Below are 19,007 nucleotides of genomic sequence, written 5' to 3'. Positions count from 1 at the left end.
CCAGGGGAAGGCAAGCGTTTTCCGCCCCCATCTCGCTCCCTCTAGACTGTCCAGCTGCCCAGCCACACCCAACCCTCCTCCTTCTCTTCATTGTGGCCATTCCTCACTTCCTCTGTGGAAGTCAAAAACTGAAACAGGAGAGCTTGGAAGAAAACCTGGGGTACTGTGACATTCAGGGGATCATTTCATTTTATATGAAAACATTTCACTTTGCTGATGGAATGTTGGAGTCCTTAGGCCACTCATGATAACTCTTCTTTTTTTTTTTCCCAAAGATTTCATTTGAGAGAGAGAGAGCATAAGTAGGGGGAGGGGCAGAGGGAGAGGGAGAAGCAGACTCCCCTCTGAGCAGGGAGCCCCATGTGGGGCTCAATCCCAGGACTCCAGGATCATGACCTGAGCCGAAGGCAGACGCTTCACCAGCTGAGCCACCCAGGTGCCCCAATGATAACTGTTCAGAATGGCCAAAAACATTGCTTTGCCACTGAGTCATTCATTCAGCCATTCAGTAGGTATTTACTGTTTGCTCACTGTATCCGGTCCTGGCAAATAAACATCGTCCCTGCCCTCATGGAACTCATAGTCTAGCGAGGGAGACAAATATTAGTCACATAAATAAGAAAGTTGTAACCATGAACAGTGCTATGAAACAATGTGTTACAGGGAGATTTTACCTACTTGGGGGGGGGGGTGAGTGTGCCTTCTTGAGGAAGAAATGATTTAACTGAGAGCTAAAGGCGATGTGGAAGCTAAGTAGGGAAAGAGAAGAGGTTGTTCCAGGTCAAATGCGAAGGCCTGGGAGCATGAGGGTTACGGCATGTTCATGGTGCTGGAACCTAGAAAGTGAGAGGTAAGGGGACAGGTGGGTGTGAGGTGAGCCTGGACAGCTAGGGCCAGACCAGGTGGGGCCACGTGGGCCATGGAAGGACTGCTGTCATTCTAAAAGCAATGGGAAGTAATGTGTTTTGTCATTTCTTTTTTCCAGTTTAAAAAGCAGAAACTCCTCCTAGAACTAGACCAGTATGCCCCAGATGTGGCCGAACTCATCCGAACCCCGATGGAAATGCGTTACATCCCTCTGAAAGTGGCCCTGTTGTAAGTATTCTTTGACAAAACAGGGCTCAGTGCCAACGAAGGCAAGGAAAATCTGATGAGACTTTCTCATGTTGTTTGTTGTATTTTTGGAGATTTGCAGTCTTAGTCATCAAGTACTTGCTGTGGTTCTGTTGCACAACTGGGGTTCTGGCCAGCAAGAGAGACAGAGCCATTCTGTTTCTGTTGGGACAAAGCCTCACACAGGGACATGCACAATCAACCCTTCACAAATGCTTTTTCACTCTCTGCTGATCTGGGCTCCAGCCTACTTGTAACCAGTGTTTCCAAAAAAAAAAAGTTCTTTAATTGTATATATGGATTGAATTAAATTCTGATCTTTATGTGGCCAATATTTTGAGCAGCTCCTATATTTCATGTACAATTAGTCCCTCATTTGTAGTTTAGAAAACTATAGGCAAACGGACCCATCCCAACTGGGAGACCAGTATGGGAGAGTGGAACTTACCGAAGCTCTGTAAAAGGTTTCCCTGGGAGTGCTCAGTGCTGCCAGTCAATGTGATTCTTTCAGGTTATTCCTGTTCCGGAGATAGGCAAATGTGACTAATTACTCAGTCAGCTAATAGTCATGGAGTATTAATATCCTAGCTTCGAGGGATACACCGTAAACAAGGGACAAGTTTCCTCATGGAAAGACCTGACCTTAGAACTTCGGAATTAGAAGGGGCCTTGTGAGGACAGTTCATTCAACCCTCTGTGTTGCTTTGTGCTGAATCTGCTATTCAGGATTCCAAATAGGTGGCTGTGCAGCTGCTGCTTGAACAGCACCTGCTATTTAGAAATGGCTTTTTTTTCCCCTCTCCCACCAAACAACTTTCATGTCTATGTATTTCAGAAATATTGGCAGGAACTACCTAATAGAACCAGAGGTTTAGCAACATTATGAATCCCTTACAGACTCATGTATCTCCTGGGGATACTTTTATAATAGCAGCAGCCATTTCTTTAAAGTTGTGTAACAGGCCTATCTGTAATTGTTGAAAAAAAACACCAACAATTTCTGGGCCTTTGGCTTTAGAACTGCTACTCTTAAAGCGCTGGGAGGTATTGGATTTAAGGTCTTTATTGGTGAATAATAATTATAATCTGTCCCTGAGACGCTGGTATGTTTCTTCCTATCTAATAATCAGAATTATGTAACTGGTCTCCCTTTTCACTCTGTCTGCCAGGAAACTCAGAGCCAGATTTGAAGCTGATTATTACGATGCTGTAGAAGACCCATTTTGTCTTTTTTCACCTGGCCCTTATTTTTTTTTCTATTTACGTTTTTCCTGGTTTTAATTTTTTGTTTCTAATTTTATTTTGCTATTAGCTTTTATTATCTGTTCTCATTTGAGCTGCTTCAAATCTTTTGCGGAAGCAGGATAGAAATAAATAAAATAATCATCCATTATGACTATATAAAATTTCCCTAATCAGCATTTTAAATTCATTTCTCAGTCCATTCCTTTCCACCTCAGGAAAAGACTAGGTTTTTCAGCTTAATTCCTTCCCATTGGAAGTTCAAGATGTCCTGTGAAGTTCTGCGGCAACCAGCTTGTTGAATTCAGCAGATACTTACCCTGTCCTTGGGGTCTGACTTGGTGGATACAGCTTGACTACAAGAGGGCTAACCCCGAGCTGCTCTGACCTCTTGAGGAAAGGGGGGATAGCCTGCATCAGAGCTTAGCAGCCTGATTGGGGAAAAATTACTTTCCTGGTTTTCAAAGACAACTGTAGCCATTCCTAAAATATTTGACTCTGTGGGAATTGGTAAAATTTTATCATTTATGAGATCTGAAGTAATAGAAAGAACATAGGCTTTCGAGCCAGAAAGTCCTGATTTTGAATGTATTGATTAGCTTGTGAAACCTTGGGCAAGTTCCTTAACCACTGAGACTCAGTTTCTCCATTGGAGGAATAATGGTGTTGCCAGTTTACTGGATCTCTGTGATGATACACCAAGTAGCACAGACTAGGCGGTGAATGTCCAGCATCTTATACTCAGCGGTCCCAACCCCATTTCATTCTCTTTTACTTAAGATAACTCATTTCTAAGAGGTTGCCTTCCCTTTAAGTATGGTTTTAGTAAATCTCTTGAATTGCCTGCCTGTGGTGGCCAGGACCCCCTGGTGCTTTGACTGGGATTACTAATGCCAACATTGTATGTTTTTCCCCAGCTATCTCTTAAATCCCTACACGGTCTTGTCTTGTGTTGCCAAATCTACCTGTGCCATCAACAATACCCTCATTGCTTTCTTCATTTTGACCACAATAAAAGGTAAGACCCCCAAAGGAAAGCACAAAGCTCAGTTCCTGATTTGTGCAGGATTTTGTAATACTTCTGCTGTAGATTAAAAAAAAAAAAAATCCAACATTTAAGGATATGTTTTTTTAATTACACAAGTAATACAAGATTATTATAGGAAATTTAGATAAGCTAAGAGAAAAAAATTAAATAAAAGATGCTGAAATTCTGCTCCTCAGAGAGTTGCTGTTAACACAGTTGGAAAAAAATAAACAATGGGATGCCTGCCTGGCTCAGTCAGAAGAGCATGTGACACTTGATCTTGGGGTCGTGAGTTCAAGCCCTGAGTTGGGTATAGAGGTTATTTAAAAAAAAATAAATAAAGTTTAAAAAACAAACAGAAAAACTGGGACAAGGCTTACGAGAATAGCAGCCCTCTGCCTCTCTTCCCATCCCTAGTTCAACTTCGAAAAAACTACTTTCTGGCTTTTGCTGGTATTTACTTCCATATGTATTTTTTTAAGATTTTACTTATTTATTTGAGAGAGAGAGAGAAAGCACAAGCAGGGGGTTAGGGTAGAAGGAGAGGGAGAAGCAGGCTCCCCACTGAGCAGGGAGCCCGACATGGGGCTCGATCCGAGGATCCTGGGATCATGACGTGAGCCAAAGGCAAGCTGCTTAACCAACTGAGCCACCCAGGCTCTCCTATTTCCATATTTCTAAGTAAGATCTCGTATTGGTATTTCCTGAATTATAAATTTTAGACGTTATTTATTGCATTTCCCTGATGGGAGATAAAGATTCAGCTCTTTTGTATCATCATTGCCCTTTACCTAATTTTCTTAGAGAAGTTATATCACAGGTTTGATTAATCAGTAGTCAGTACGTACAGTTTATGACACTGTATGTATTATTCATTGTTGGGCAAAGTAATAACTCCGATTATTTTTCCTTTTTTGTAAAACCTTTCTTTTTCCTGGCGTTAATTATTATCTTCTTTTTTTTTTTTTGCTTGTTTTTTTTGTTTTTGCTTCATCTTATTGTAACAATCCCATTTTCCCCCAGTTGTTCTGCTAGACCTATCAAGTTTCTGGGCCTGGTGCAAAGCTGTCATATTGGGGCTTCCCTTTAAAATTCTTCCGTGTCGTTTCCCTTCTTTTCTGGATTCCTTCTCTCCTTTAGTGATTTTTTTCCCCTCTGTTTTGCTAAAGTATTTCCTCTAGTTTCCAAAAAAAGGGTGAATGAGGGGTGCCTTCCTGGCTCCATCACTAGAGCGTGCGACTCTTGATCTCGGGGTTGTAAGTTTAAGCCCCATGTTGGGTGTAGAGATTACTGAAAAATTTTTAAAAAGGGGGACAGTGTATGAGATACATATTTTGAGTCATTCTTTGTCGAAAAATGTCTTTATTCTAGTTTAGCACCAAATTAATAGTTGGGGCAAGGTATAGAATTCTATACCGGAAAAGCTTTTCCTTGAATTTTGAAGTAATGCCTACTTCACTGTCTTCTAGCATCCTGGTTGATATTAAGCAGTTTGATGCCGTTAAATGTAATCTAATGTTTCCTGAAAGATTTAGGATCTTCTTTTTATCCTCAGTGTTTGTAAATTTTATGATCAGCCATGTCTTGACATGGGTCTTTTTCCATTTATTATGCTGGGCGCTTGGTAGACCCTTTCAGTTTAGACACCAGTGTCCTTTAGTTGTAGAAGCCGTTCTTGTACTTTTTCTCAAATTCTCTCCTCTCTGTTTTCTCTTTCCTCTTGTTTGGGACATCTGTTGGATATTGGCCTTTCTTCACTGATCTGATTTGCATATTTTATTTTCAATGGACTTTTCCATCTTTTCTGCTGACTTCCTCTTACTTTTGCTGGGACACTACTATGTTTTTATCTTCTAACTCTTCTACTGAATTTTTAAATTTTAAAAATTTTATATGTATATATATATTTTTAATATGTTTTTATATTTTTATGTTTATTTTTAACTTAAACTCTATACCCAATGTGGGGCCCGAACTCATGACCCCGAGATCAAGAGTTGCACGTGCTATGGACTGAGCCAGCCAGGCATCCCTAATTTTTTAATTATATTTTGATGTTCTTTCTTCATCTCCAGTTGTTTCTTTGAAGCATCTTATTATTATTTTATCACCACAATATCCTCCCTTATCTCTCTGAGTTTTTGTTGTGTTGTTTTTAGTTTCCATCAGTTACACGCATAGTCCCTTTGTTTTCCTGGTCCCCCCACCACAACCTTTTTCGTTTCCTGTTTGATTTGGGCTCTATCTTTCACATGGGAGGGTTTTCTCTTATTTATAATGATCCTTGGCTGTCTGTCTTTTATTTAAAACTGGCACTAACATGTTGATTTGAGACCCTGTGAATGGGCAGAATCAGTCGCACTGTAAGGGGATCAGGTTGTGGGCTGGCCTTTTTTCTTGGAGGTATCCCTAAATGTCATCATTTATAGGTTTTCTTTTTCTCTGAAATGATTTAGCTTTTCCAAAGAGGAAATGTCCTGCCGAAGGGTAACCAAGATGGAGTTTTGGTGGGGTTGGGTGCTCATGTGAGCAACTGCTAGAGTTGAGAGAGCAGGAACGGGCGATGTGGCTGATTGCAGTATAAAGAGTTTATGTAATCTCATTACACTTCCCCTCAGCCCATTACTGTGCATAGTGTCCTCTAGATCTGTGCCTCTTTAGTGAGTGTTCTCTAGAACTGTAGTCTCGGGGGGGTGGAGTAGTAGGTGGAAAGATGGGGTATGTATGGGTTGTCACCTGGCTGCACATAGATGAGATAGGACCTGGGGTTCTGACTGGTCAGTATACAAACTTGCAGCTTGATTTTCATCTCTGTACCCCCACTTTCCATAGTACCTTTTGCCTTTAAGGTGCTGAGTTTCTTGGAAACTCTAGGGGGTGAGTTGGCCTGATTTTTATTGCTGCTCCTCTCTGCAGGCCATTAAACTGTAATTTCTTCCATGTTGCTCAGTCATTCATCCCTCTTCCATCTGCTTTATGTTTCTACTATTGTATTAGACTTTATTTTGCTATAATCTCCTCTCCTTTGTTGTTTAAGACAAGTTTTATTCCTTTATTGTCATTTTAGTGAGGTTTTTGGAGGGAGAGAGGATATGCCTGTGATCAGTCTACCAGTTTTAACAGGAAGTCTGTTAGCATTTGGGGTATATAATTCCAGATTTTTCCCGTCATTTTTCTTTCAGACTTTTAAATACTGTTATCAATCAATTATTGCCACAAAAATGTTATGTACAAACTACTCCAAAACTCAGTGGCTTAAAATAACAATAAGCCTTTACTTGGTTCATATATCTGTAAGTCAGCTAGGGATCAGCTAATCTAGGTTCGACTTGTCTAGGCAGTTTGTTGGTTTCTATGGGGCTCATTCATGCACCAATGGCTGGCTGTAGTTGGCTAATGTAGGCTGGGCTCTTCTCCGCATGTCTGTCATCCTCCTGGACCAGAGGACTAAATTAGGCATGTCTTCTCATAGTGATCGCAGAGGCGCAACTGTGAACAAGCCCAATCAGGCATGCACTTTTAAGTTTCTGGTTGCAACACACGTGCTGACATCCTGTGGATCAAGACCACACATGGCTGAGCTTGTGGTGGAGACTTCCATCCTGCCCACAATGGGAGGACGCTGCAAACTTATATGACAAAGAGCCTGGACGTAGGGAGGGGTGGAGAATTGGGGTCAATAATTATAGTCTACACATATATCAATAAACATCTCGCCATGTTCAGTGGCGGAATACTATTCCTTTGTATGGATGAAATGTGTAGAAATTCTTTAACCAACTTCTACTGTTAATACTTAGCTAATTTTTCAGTTTTCAGCTATTTAAATAATACTACATTTAATTTTCTATTGTATAGTAATTTCCACACCATGTACAGTTATTTTCTTACAGTGAAGTCCTGCAAATAGAATTATTGTATCACTGGGTGTGTGCCTTCTTTAAGATTTCTGAAATTTGTTGCTAAATTGCCTTCAAGAGTTTTACCAAATTATACTCCCGTAAGAAGTGTATGAGAGTCTTTATTTCGCTACCTTGTTGCTGAATAGTTTGCACACTCAGGAAATAAAGAATCAAAAGTTATACATAGACCCTTTTACTTAGAGTTTACATTCCCTTTCTAGGGTGGCATGGGAAAGACTTCGGTCTTCATGAGACATTATTTCTCTTGCAGTGGTTGTAGGTGGTCTTTCTGTAGGCTGTTTAACTTATTATCCGTGACTAGATATTGCATAACCTGAATTTTCTTGTTGTGAAAATTGTGGTCATTTTGTTAGAAACAACTTTGAAATACTGAAGACTCTTTACTGTCTGTGAAAACTGCCTGCCTCAGTCCCTGTTTCTAGAATGTCAGGCTCAGGCAGACCCATTCATCAAGGTGCCTGGCTTTCATTAAAATAAGGACTCTGTGCTGCAGCCTGGCAGAAGGGACTGAGCACCAGCCTTTGGAAATGCCACCTTGAAAACAGCCAAGTGCAGGGACTCCTGGGTGCTCAGTCAATTAAGAGTCCAACACTTGACTTCAGCTCAGGTCATGATATCTGGGTCCTGGGATCAAGCCTCATGTTGGGCTCTATGCTCAGCAGGGAGTCGGCCTGAGGATTCACTCTCTCCCTGTGCCCCCGCCGGCACAGGCACACGTGAACTCTTTCAGATAAATAAATGAATCTTAAAAAAAAAAATAGCCAAGTGCAGGGAAGCCTGGCCGGCTCAGTCAGTGGAGCATGCAACTCTTGATCTCAGGGTTATGAGTTTGAGCCCCACGATGGGTGTAGGGATTACTAAAAAAAATAAATTAATTAACTAACTAACTGAATAAATAAAATAGCCAAGTGCAAAGACAGAAGACATGGGCTCTGAAGGTACATGCAGTAGGAGTCTCACACAAAAATGAAATATGCCATTTTAAAAAATGTCTTTTGTATGTTTCTTTAAACCAATGGAAAGGTTTTGTTTTGAGGGAAGAACGTGTAAAAAACTATATGTATCTCTTTCGTGGCTACATTGTTTTTGGTTCCACAGAACAAAAATCTTTTTATTATATTGATCCAGATTTCTGTTAGATGAATACATAGACATTTTTGTAATGTTATACACACAATATTGTTTTATTATTATTTTTTTAAAGATTTTATTTAGGGACACCTGGGTGGCTCAGTTGGTTAAGCATCTGTCTTCGGCTAAGGTCATGATCCCAGGGTCCTGGGATCGAGCCCTACGTCGAACTCCCTGCTCTGTGGGGGGCCTGCTTCTCACTCTCCCTCTGCCTGCTGCTCTCCCTGCTTGTCCTCTCTTTCTTTCTCTCTGTGTCAAATAAATAAATAAATATTCTTTAAAAATAAATAAATAAACATTGTATTTATTTATTTGACAGAGAGAGCGTGAGCGCACAAGTAGGGGGAGCGGCAGGCAGAGGGAGAGGGAGGAGCAGGCTCCCTGCTGAGCAGAGAGCCCAACGTGGGCTCGATCCCAGGACCTTAGGATCACGACCTGAGCTGAAGGGGGACCCTTAACCGACTGAGCCACCCAAGCGCCCCCATTTTGTTTTACTTTTATCACTTCTTTCATGTGAATTGTGTGACATTGGTCACATATTTGTCAGTTCCTTTAAATTTAGTTTTTTTTGTTTTTTTGTTTTTTCAACTTTAGGAGCAGTTCATGTAAATAGTTGAAGTACTTGGTAAGAATAAAAGAAATTAAAATGTATAAAATAAGAAGTAAAAGTCTTTCATCACCCTGCCCCACCTCCACTTCCATTCCTTGGTATATTTGTTGTGGGGTCCCAGACCTTCCCTTTTGTTGGACATTTAAGTTATTTTCCATTGTTGGTAGCTGTAAACAGAGACCATCACAAATAACAGTCTGTTAAAATCTGTCAAAATATTTGAAGAATTCTATTTTAGTTGGGTCTCTGAACCACTCTTAACTCTGAGTATATTAATAATCTCTACTAACAGAATATACAATAACATTGGTTCACTTATAAAATCTGCAAGTCATTTTTCTACATTTCACATTTGTACCACATAATTAAATTTTAACAAAATTTATAAAGGAATAATTCACTCTTCATTTAAAGAAGAAAACAGTTGGGGGGCACCTGGGTGGCTCAATCAGTTAAGCATCTGCCTTCAGCTCAGGTCATGATACCAGGGAGCTGTGTCAGGCTCCCTGCTCCGTGGGCAGTCTGTTTCTCCCTCTCCCCCCCTCCCCTGCTCTGCTCTTCTCTTTCTCAAATAAATAAATAAAATCTTTAAAAAAAAAAACAAAACAGTTGAGATAATTCACACAGAAGAAATATAAATGACTAAAAAATATGGGAAAATATTCAACTCCATAGATAATCAATAAAACCAAATTGAAATAACACAAGAATGGCTTATTTTTTTTCCCTTTCAAATTGGCAAAGATTTTAGAAGATAATTCTCAGTGCTGACAAAGGTGCTGTCAAATAGGCATTCTCCTATATGGTGAGTTGACTTAGAAATTAGTACAGGCCTCTTGGGAAACAGTTTGGCAGTAGTCTTAAAATGTTTATACTTTTGATTTATTAATTCTACTTTTGAGAACCTATCCAAAAGCAGTGCAGAAATATAGACAAAGCTTTATGATACAAAGCCATTAACTGCAAGATTATTTATGACTAGAAAAAATGGAAAACACTTCAAACGGAGAGAGATCCCTCTGCCCCTCCCCCCCACTTGCATATACCCGCGTGTGAGTGCGAGCACTCTCTTTCTCTCTGAAAAAAACAAATCTCAAAATAGAGGAATGACTACATAAAGCATGGTTTGCCCATGTGTTTAAAAATAATTGCAGGGGTGCCTGGGTGGCTCAGTCGGTTAAGCAGCCAGCTCTTGATTTTGGCTCAGGTCACAATCTCATGGTCCTGGGATCCAGCCCCAGGTCAGGCCTCTGCACTCAGCAGACAGTCTGCTTGAGGATTCTCTCTCTCTCCCTCTGCCCCTCCCCCTGCTCACACTTTCTCTCAAATAAATACATAAATCTTAAAAAAAAATTGCAAAATATGTGAGAATACTTATTTTTTAAGGCAGAATACAAGACTGTATATTTTAATAAAATGCAATCTCAACTATATTAAAACCACAAAAATAGAAAATAGATTCCAAAAGCATAATACTTATTTCTGTAGAGTAAGCTCATGTTTGTTTCCTTTCCATATCTGTTTTTTCCTAAGGTTTGTTCACTGAGCACGTAATTAAAAACAAATTTACTTGATTGATAAGAAGTTAGGGACAGTAGAAGTAAACTTGGCAACTCTCTCCCCAGATTTCCACGGAGCTAGTGTCCCACAGAACGGAGCGTCCTCATTGGCTCTGTCCCCTTCTGCTTGCTCTCCCGTGGCCTGCTTTGTGGCAGTCCGGGGTTGCCTGGGACACATCAAGAGCTATCGGCCAGGACAAGGCCCAGGCCATTGTATTGTGATGTCCTTTTGGTGAAGTTGGCCCAAGCAGGTCTAAGGTCAGGGTTGATGTTATTTTAGTGGAGCGGTTTGGGTTTCACTTCAAAGATTGGGGCTTTCGGTCAACGGGTCGTCTGCCTTTCAGTGGCTAATTAAAATATTCCATCCCTGTAAAATAATCTTCATTAGGCTTTAAAAAGGAAAACAAACAGATGTTAATACGGTAGTCCTGCTTGTTCAGTGTTGGGTTTTGTCAATAATGAGATGTTCCAAACTAGGAATTCTTGAGCTTTGCCACCTAAGGACCCTTCCAGCTCTCCTTGTGCCACCAAATAGGCGTGTGTGCGACAGGACTTGCTTCTCAAGGAAAAAGAAGGACTCTCAGAGGCAGTCCAGGGCGATTAAGAGCTCAGGCTGCTCTGAGTCAGACAAATCTGGTAGCTAATCCCAGCTCCCCCATTTCCTGGCTGTATTACCTTGACCAGGTCACTTAACTGTTCTGGTCCTCAGTTTCCTTATCTATAACGTGGGGATCGAAACAGTCCCTACTGCACAGAGCAAATATAAAGAACGAATGAGATGGTGCGTGTAAAACACAGCCTGGTGTGGGGGATGTACTAAGAGCTCAGTAAATAGTGATGTTGGTTTTTACTCTTAATAATGTCCTCTTTTTAAAAAGATCCCTCAGGATTGATAGGGGCTCCCTGAGCCTTCTGCGGAGGACTTGGAGGTAAAAATGAGAGGGTCTCTTCCTGGAGCATAGCTGTGGAAGAGCAATGGCAGAGCAATGATCCTCAGGCCTGAGCCCATCACTTCCATACGGGGCTCCTCTAGGGCAAAGCCCCGCCCATGAGGAAGGTCATAGAGAACCCTAGGATGAAGCAGCCTGCGGTTTTGTCAGATCACCCCAGCTCCAAAACCTGCTCGTTTCTAGTTACCGGCTCTGTAGCCTTGGGCAAATCACAAAACCTCGGGAGCTTCCGTATGATCACAGAGATAATGTCTGCCTCATAGATAGTGGAAGAATAAACAAGAAATAGAAAATGCTTAGCATGCTTCCTTAGCAGAACCCATTCAATAAATAGTTGCTCTGCGTATTGTGATTTTTATGGACTGAGATCAAGGAGGTAGCATAGTGATGTAGTTAAAAAGAGTGTGGGGTTTGGAATGAGACTGTCTGGGTTCAAATTCTATTATTATTATTCACTAGTTTTGTGACCCTGGGCAAACAACCTTTCTGTCCTTCAGTTTTCTCTTCTGTAAAATGGGAATAGTAATAGCACCCACCTCCTGGCATTATTGGAAGGACTTAATACGTGTCTTCTGAGTGTCCTGTGGGATCACAGCCCTTTTCATCACGTTCCAGTCTGTCCCACTGCCTCTCCTGGTAAAGGTCACTGTCTGGTACAGGTCACTGTGACCCCTCTCTGCTCATTCCACTTACAGTCCGTATCTGGAGCCAGCTCCCAGAGCCCCATCTCGTCTGTGTTCCTGCTCTATCCTGTAGCCCTGCTGCCTGCCTGGCCCAGATGGCTTCAAGGTGCAGTCCCTGGAGGCATTGTTACCCCAGGTCTTGCCAGGGCTTGTTTTGGCCCCCACCCTGATACAAATAGAGAGTTGGAAAACATATTCAAAGCTAGATGGATAGATAATGAAATTCCCTGATATTATAGCCAGGGCACATACACATGTGACTGACTGACTTTAATAGTCCCATCACAAGGCCAAAGACTAGGGCTTGGACCGAAAACCCAGTATCCAAGTATCTGGGCCATATTAGCAGATAAATAGTAGGTTATCTTGTTTTGGTAAAACTCACAGTCCTCTTGGCATAGTTCCTCCCGGTTAGATGAATAGGATGCCCTAACTCTTGTCCAGATGAGCCTGCAGTGTCAGGCGTTATTTGAGATGTCATGTCTAGGCCTGTTGGTCAATGCTTTGGAATGATTGTGCAGTCTGTCACCTGACCCCTACCTACCTGCATGCTGAGACTTTGTAGATTATAACTTTTTATTGAAGTATATATAAGATATATACAGAAAGTGCACAAATCGTTAGTGTACAGTTCCATGAATTTGCACAAAATGATGAGTAATCAGTACTCAGATTAAGAAACAGAATGTTACCAACATCCACAAGAGCCCCTTTTGTGCCCTTTCCCAGTCATTCCTCCCAACTCTTGCCCTGTTTTTGCCCGTCAAGCTAATTATAGCCCCCCCCCCACCCTTCTGTCCCTCGTCCTCCTGCCTGTGTACTCGCTGTTCCCTTGGACTGCCAGGCCTCGTTGAATCATTGTTCAAAACTTAGGTGTCAGTTTCTCCTGATGGACTAGCTTTGTACTTTCCTCTTGCTCTACCGACTGAGCCAGGCAGGTGCCCCTCCTTTTACTTTTCTTTATCTTTCCTGACCTTGCCCCAAGCACATATCATCATCCCTCTGCCCTCCTAATCCATTCACCTTGCCCCTTCTAGCTTTTTTCAAAACGTATCTGCCCTGTCTGAGTCTCTTGTGTGTCTCCATATGCCCCTCACTTTGGCTCAGACCATGTATGTGCAACCACACCTGGCCCAGCATCCCACACAGGCTCCTGGCTGTTGCAGCACCATGTTTCTGCTGCTGGACCTCAGGCCGCTGCCATCCAGTAGCGTACTCCACAGACATCATTCTCTGTGCCCAGCCCCCTGCCGCAAGTCCTCAACTTCTATTCAGCAGGCTCTGTTGTATTCAAGAGTCAGATTTCATTTGTGCTTTGCCCATGTTTCATTACCTGTGCTTTAACACTTGCTAAGCTTTCCTTCCTCAAGAGCTTGGGTTCAACTAGACTGATTGTGGTGCTCATTTAGCAGTTTACACAAATATCAAATCTTTATGCTGTACACCTGAAACCAATACAGTGCTGTATGTCAGTTATATCTCAATAAAAAAGAAACATTGGTTTTCTTTAATGTGCTTGGATTTGTCAGAGGGATTCATATGTATCTGCCTGAATGATACTCACTCATTCATTCATCAGGTGTGCCAGGCACTGTGCTAGGTGCTGGAGGTTCAGAGTGAAGAGAGATTTGTTGCCCTTGAGAAACTCACAGACAAACGGGGAGAGAGAGCAACATTAGCAGATTTTTATGAGACAGTATCGGTATTGAATGAGGGTATTGAATGAATTAAGAGAATGGGCACTTGGGGCACCTGGGTGGCTCAGCCGTTAAGTGTCTGCCTTCGGCTCAGGTCATGACCCCAGGGTCCTGGGATCGAGCCCCGCATCGGGCTCCCTGCTCGGCGGGAAGCCTGCTTCTCCCTCTCCCACTCCCCTTGCTTGTGTTCCCTCTCTCGCAGTCTCTCTCTGTCAAATAAATAAATAAAATCTTAAAAAAAAAAAAAAGAAAACGGGCGCTGGAATCATCTGAGTGATTCCATTACTTAAAATGATACATTATTTAACCTTCTGTTTCTGTACCTTGGTTTATTTACCTGTAAAATGGGTAGAATAAAAATGGGTAGAAAAATAGAGGTTTCACAAGGTGCTTGTGATGTTTACTGAGGGCTTTAAAAAAATTTTTTTTATTTCTTATTTTTTTTAGTCCAGCATTGTTCTGGATACAGAAGATAGGTGCCTGGCACCTAGTAAGTGACTATCATTAGCTATAATCACTACTGTTATCCTGTCTGCTTAGGCTTCATTTCAGGGACCCAGGCCCTGACATTTCTGTTGGCCACTGGAGGATGGGTTTCTACCAGAAGGGGGACAGGGAAGGACAGCTTGGGCAGAAGGAATAGGCTAAGAACAGACACGGGGATGAAAGGGCATGGTGTTTTCAGAAACTAGGGAGCGGTCCAGAGTAGCTGGAGGATGGGTTGTGTGTAGGAGAGCAGTGAGAGTTGAAGCTGGAGAATTAAGACCCAGATAGCGAAAGGCCTTGTTGCTTCTGGAGTTTGGACTTAATCCGCTAGATGAAATGGAAGCATCAGAAGTGTTTAAAGAGGGGCTTAACACAATGTAATCAGTGTTTTAGAAGAATTCTTCTGTTACTTCTCTGGAGGACTAGATGGGAGGAAACTGGGGAGACCATTGAGGAGGAGAAGCAACAGACGATGAAAGCAGGAACTGTGGTGGTGGATGTCCCTGAGGTCGATCAGCAGGCCGTGGTGACTGCTGGAGGAAGTGTGGTGGGAGAGGTGAAGGATCACTGCAGTAGCCAGGGAGATCTTGACACCACTTACTGCTGGAGCACGGCAGAAGGAATAGGACCTTCCTTCCGAATGAGTCATCTAAGGAAGGAAGATGGCTTCTTCGTGATCTTGGGAGGAGGTGTTCTGAAACTCCCAAGTCCATTCTATGATGCCATGAGCCGGTTCTTCTCTCTTGGGCCTTATAGATAGTCAGCTGCTCCGGACAAGTAATTACTGATCTCAGGCAATTAAGGCAGGAGGTGGCTCTGTTTATTTGGCTCCCTGGTGTCTCCTGGGAGAGAGAGGGGTGAAAGTCACGTGTTTGTTTTCACCACTTTGTAAGAATGGATGGTGTTGGAACATTAGCCTCCCTCCTCTGCTAAAAGGCCTCTTTTTTCTCCCACCCCAGTCTCTGGAGAAAGTCATGCTAAGTTTAAAAGTTCTTTCCAGTTTTTTTCCCTCCCTTAGCTGGTTTCCTACAAAATGCCCTTCAGATTTTTGGCCAAGTCAGGGAACCCTGAACCCACCCTAGCTGTTAGACTCCAGAACAATACCTTTCCCACCACTGCCATCTCCCTGTCTCCGAATTGACCTGGTCCTGGGTCTGGGTGTCTGCGGCTCAGCGCGGATGTGGGGGCCTCTGCTGGTGGTGCAGCTTGGCTGGGCATGATCCTGCCCCTGCTCAGTCATGTGTACAAGGACATCATGCCTGGCACTGATGAGCATGGCGAAGCAGCCCGCCCCATAGAATTCTGTCCCTGATCTTCTACTTCCAGCTTTTGCTCCTTTTTCTGCCTGCCTTCCATTTTCCTTCAACCAGGAATTGTTCCTAGCGGCTGAGTTCCCTTGGTTTGAGGGGTGGAGCCCTCAAAGTTCTTTTCTCTCCACTCACTCTCCTATAATGTAGTCACATTCGTAACCCCCCTCTTCCAAGGTGGCTCTGAGGTGTTTCAAGTATAGAGACTACTTTGGTTGGCAAAAAATCCTAAGGAGTCATCTCCTTCTGTTTGTTTCTGGAGCTGAGTTGGGAGATGGCAAACCCCTCAGACTGAGTAGAGTGGCTAGTCCCTCCTTTAATGAAATACCATTGAGAGGCTGTGTGTTATTTCTAGTAAACAGTTGACCCCACACTAATGAGAGTGACCATGAGTCCTGTCATTATATGAAACATTATCATTACAAGATACTAGCCTTGGACCATCAATCACACTCTCCTGATTCTTGGGCCACTTTGAAACCTCACTTGCAAATTTGGGTTCTCAGGCTTTGGTTTTAGGGTACTCTGTGGTCTAAAACCAACTGAAAGAGAATAGCTATTTAGTTTTTTAGAAAAGAAATCCATTTTGGGGCACCTGGGTGGCTCAGTCAGTTGATCATCTGACTCTTGGTTTCTGCTCAGATCGTGGTCTCAGGGTCATGAAATCGAGCCTGGTGTCACCCAGGCTCCGAGCTCAGTGCTCAGTGGGGAGTCTGCTTGAGGTTCTCTCTCTCCCTCTGCCCCTTCCCCCCTAACCCCACTCCTGCTCACTTGGGCATGCACACTCATGCTCTGACTCTCTCTCTAAAATAAATAAACCTTTTAAAAAAGATTTTATTTATTTATTTGACAGAGAGCACAAGCAGGGAGAGCTACAGCAGGAGAGGGAGAGGCAGGCTCCCCATTGATTAGGGAGACCCATGTGGGGCTCAATCCCGGGACCCTGGGATCATGACCTGAGCTGAAGGCTCATAACCACTGAGCCACCCAGGTGCCCCAATAAATAAACCTTAAAAAAAAAAAAGGAAATCAGTTTTTTCTTTTCTTTTTTTTTTTTTTAAAGATTTTATTTATTTATTTGACAGAGAGAGAGAGACAGCCAGTAGAGAGGGAACACAAGCAGGGGGAGTGGGAGAGGAAGAAGCAGGCTCCCAGTGGAGGAGCCTGATGTGGGACTCGATCCCAGAATGCCGGGATCATGCCCTGAGCCGAAGGCAGACGCTTAACGACTGAGCCACCCAGGCGCCCCGAAATCAGTTTTTTCTTATGTCAAAAACAAGGCATGTTCATTATAGAAAGTTTAGAAAATACAGAGAAGCAAAAATTGAGAAAAAAAGTCTGTAACTCAACCACCGAGAGAAAATCACTGTGAACTTTGGGCCTAGTCTTTTAGTCTTTTTTAAAAAATTTACTTATGCATTTTTTTTAAAGAGATCATAATATTTATCTTTTTTGTAAATTTCAATTAATAGGATGTTAAAGATATCTTTCCTTGTCATTGCAAATTTGTTAAAACATCATGTTTAACAATTCCATAGTAGTCCATTTTATGTAGGGAATGGGGACATTATTAATAAAAATTAATATACTTTAATAATAAACACCTGACCTGAAGATAATGCATAAGGAAAGGGTATTGTAAAATAGGGATGGGTTTCCCAGCCCCGAATCGCTTAAGCAATAATTATGGGCCTCGCCGATGAGTTAAATAGGACACAGATGTTAATAGACTTGATCCCTTTATTCATCTTTAGGCCAAAGTTTTGTGAACTCTTTCTTGGTCTGAAAATTTAAAGGAAACATAGTTGAGGTGTCTCAAGTTGCTAAAATAAATAGTTTTGACTTCCTAGCTTTCCTTTCATAGGAAATCAAGCCAAGAAGCTCTCGCTGTGTGTGAGTTTGCATAGCACCTTGTACACAAGGAGACATGTGACAAGAACTTATTTGACCAGTTTACGGAAAGTTTTCTTGTTTGGGGGACTTGCCGAGTCTAATCCCGATTGCTCAGGCTGGATTATTGTATATATTTATTTCTTTTTACAGGTAGTGCCTTCCTCAGTGCTATTTTTCTTGCCTTAGCAACATACCAGTCTCTGTACCCACTCACCTTGTTTGTTCCAGGACTCCTCTATCTCCTCCAGGTAAGCTCTTGCTGGTCACAGGCCAGCGCTCAAGTGACATTTAATACCTGGCCTGGTCACTGCCTGGGGGAAGGAAGGGCACGGCTCAGTTAAAGCAGTGGGACTGGGTCCCTATCTCACATTTACTTGCTTCATTTCAACCTCATAAGAACTTTATGGGGTAGGTCGTATTATTAGCCATGTGTACATCTAATATTAGCCATATTAGACACACGAATCGCAACTAGAATGTTGGGGGTGTAGTCATTTGCCTAAGGTGATATGGCTGGCAAGTGACAGTGCATGAACTCAGGTGGCCTGATGCAAGAGCCTGCCCTCTGTCTCTCTTTTCCACGCCAGTGAGAACACACACATCTCCTCAAGAGCAGGTAACCACTTGCAGGTCCTGCATGGTCCCAATCCGTTCTTAAACGAGAAACATTTCTTGAAAGTATACAGGGGGCGGTGCCACGATTCAAACTAAGAAATGTCTGATTTCAGAGCCTTTGTTCTTAATTATAAACACTGTTGCTAAAACTGAGTGTATACCTCCATTTATTGAAATAGGCTATATGCTTGTCATCTTAGTGACTTCATAGTACGTCTTTGTGTCGATGTGCACAGTGATACGTGATGATTAGCTTGGGCTTTGTCCTGTGTGGGCAATTTGAGATGTGCCCTGGTTGTCTCTGGTATAAATAGTACAGTAATTTGATTTTCTTTAAGTTATTTCCTTAAGGTGTATTCCTCCAGCTGACTCACTGGATCCAAAGGTGTGAGAAGTTTCATAGTCCTTATTACATAAGACTGGAGTGTTCACCAGAAAGCCTGAGCCAATTTGTAGTGCCACCATCCGCGTCTAGAGTGCAGTGAATCAGGGGCGCCCGGAGGGCTCAGTCAGGAGAGCGTGAGACTCTTGATCTCAGGGTTGTGAGTTCAAGCCCCATGTTGGGTGTAGAGATTACTGAAAAATAAAATCTTGAAAAAAAATGAAATGAAGTGCAGTGAATCATTTCCTCTCAGGTTGCCAGCACTGGCTTTTCAAATTTGACTTATGGTTGCTAGTCTAATAGATATGTCATTGTACTATGAAGTTTTGCTCTGATTCTCTTTCTGTATGCATGTTGGATCCAGGAATTTTTCCACATACAGTATGCTG

The 19,007-nt window shown here is 42.4% G+C and overlaps 1 protein-coding gene across 8 annotated transcripts in view; it reads left to right on the top strand.

Moving 5' to 3' along the window:
• The window catches only part of PIGU (phosphatidylinositol glycan anchor biosynthesis class U), a 79,791-nt gene that overhangs the window by 26,953 nt on the left and 33,831 nt on the right, over positions 1 to 19,007 (top strand). For 6 of the 8 annotated variants that reach the window (XM_040638202.1, XM_040638200.1, XM_040638199.1 and 3 more), the window contains 3 exons: positions 986 to 1,095; positions 3,273 to 3,373; positions 17,772 to 17,869. In XM_040638202.1, the coding sequence (XP_040494136.1) occupies positions 986 to 1,095; positions 3,273 to 3,373; positions 17,772 to 17,869 (309 nt within the window). The remainder of the gene's footprint in view (positions 1 to 985; positions 1,096 to 3,272; positions 3,374 to 17,771; positions 17,870 to 19,007) is intronic. The other 2 variants (XM_040638204.1, XM_040638201.1) reach the window with 1 other exon arrangement.

The sequence above is a fragment of the Ursus maritimus genome, unplaced genomic scaffold (genome assembly GCF_017311325.1).
Source record: "Ursus maritimus isolate PB19 unplaced genomic scaffold, ASM1731132v1 scaffold_22, whole genome shotgun sequence".
Taxonomy (NCBI): Eukaryota; Metazoa; Chordata; class Mammalia; order Carnivora; family Ursidae; genus Ursus; species Ursus maritimus.
The sequence above is the reverse complement of the archived record's forward strand: the minus strand, read 5'-3'. Positions and strand labels throughout refer to the sequence as shown.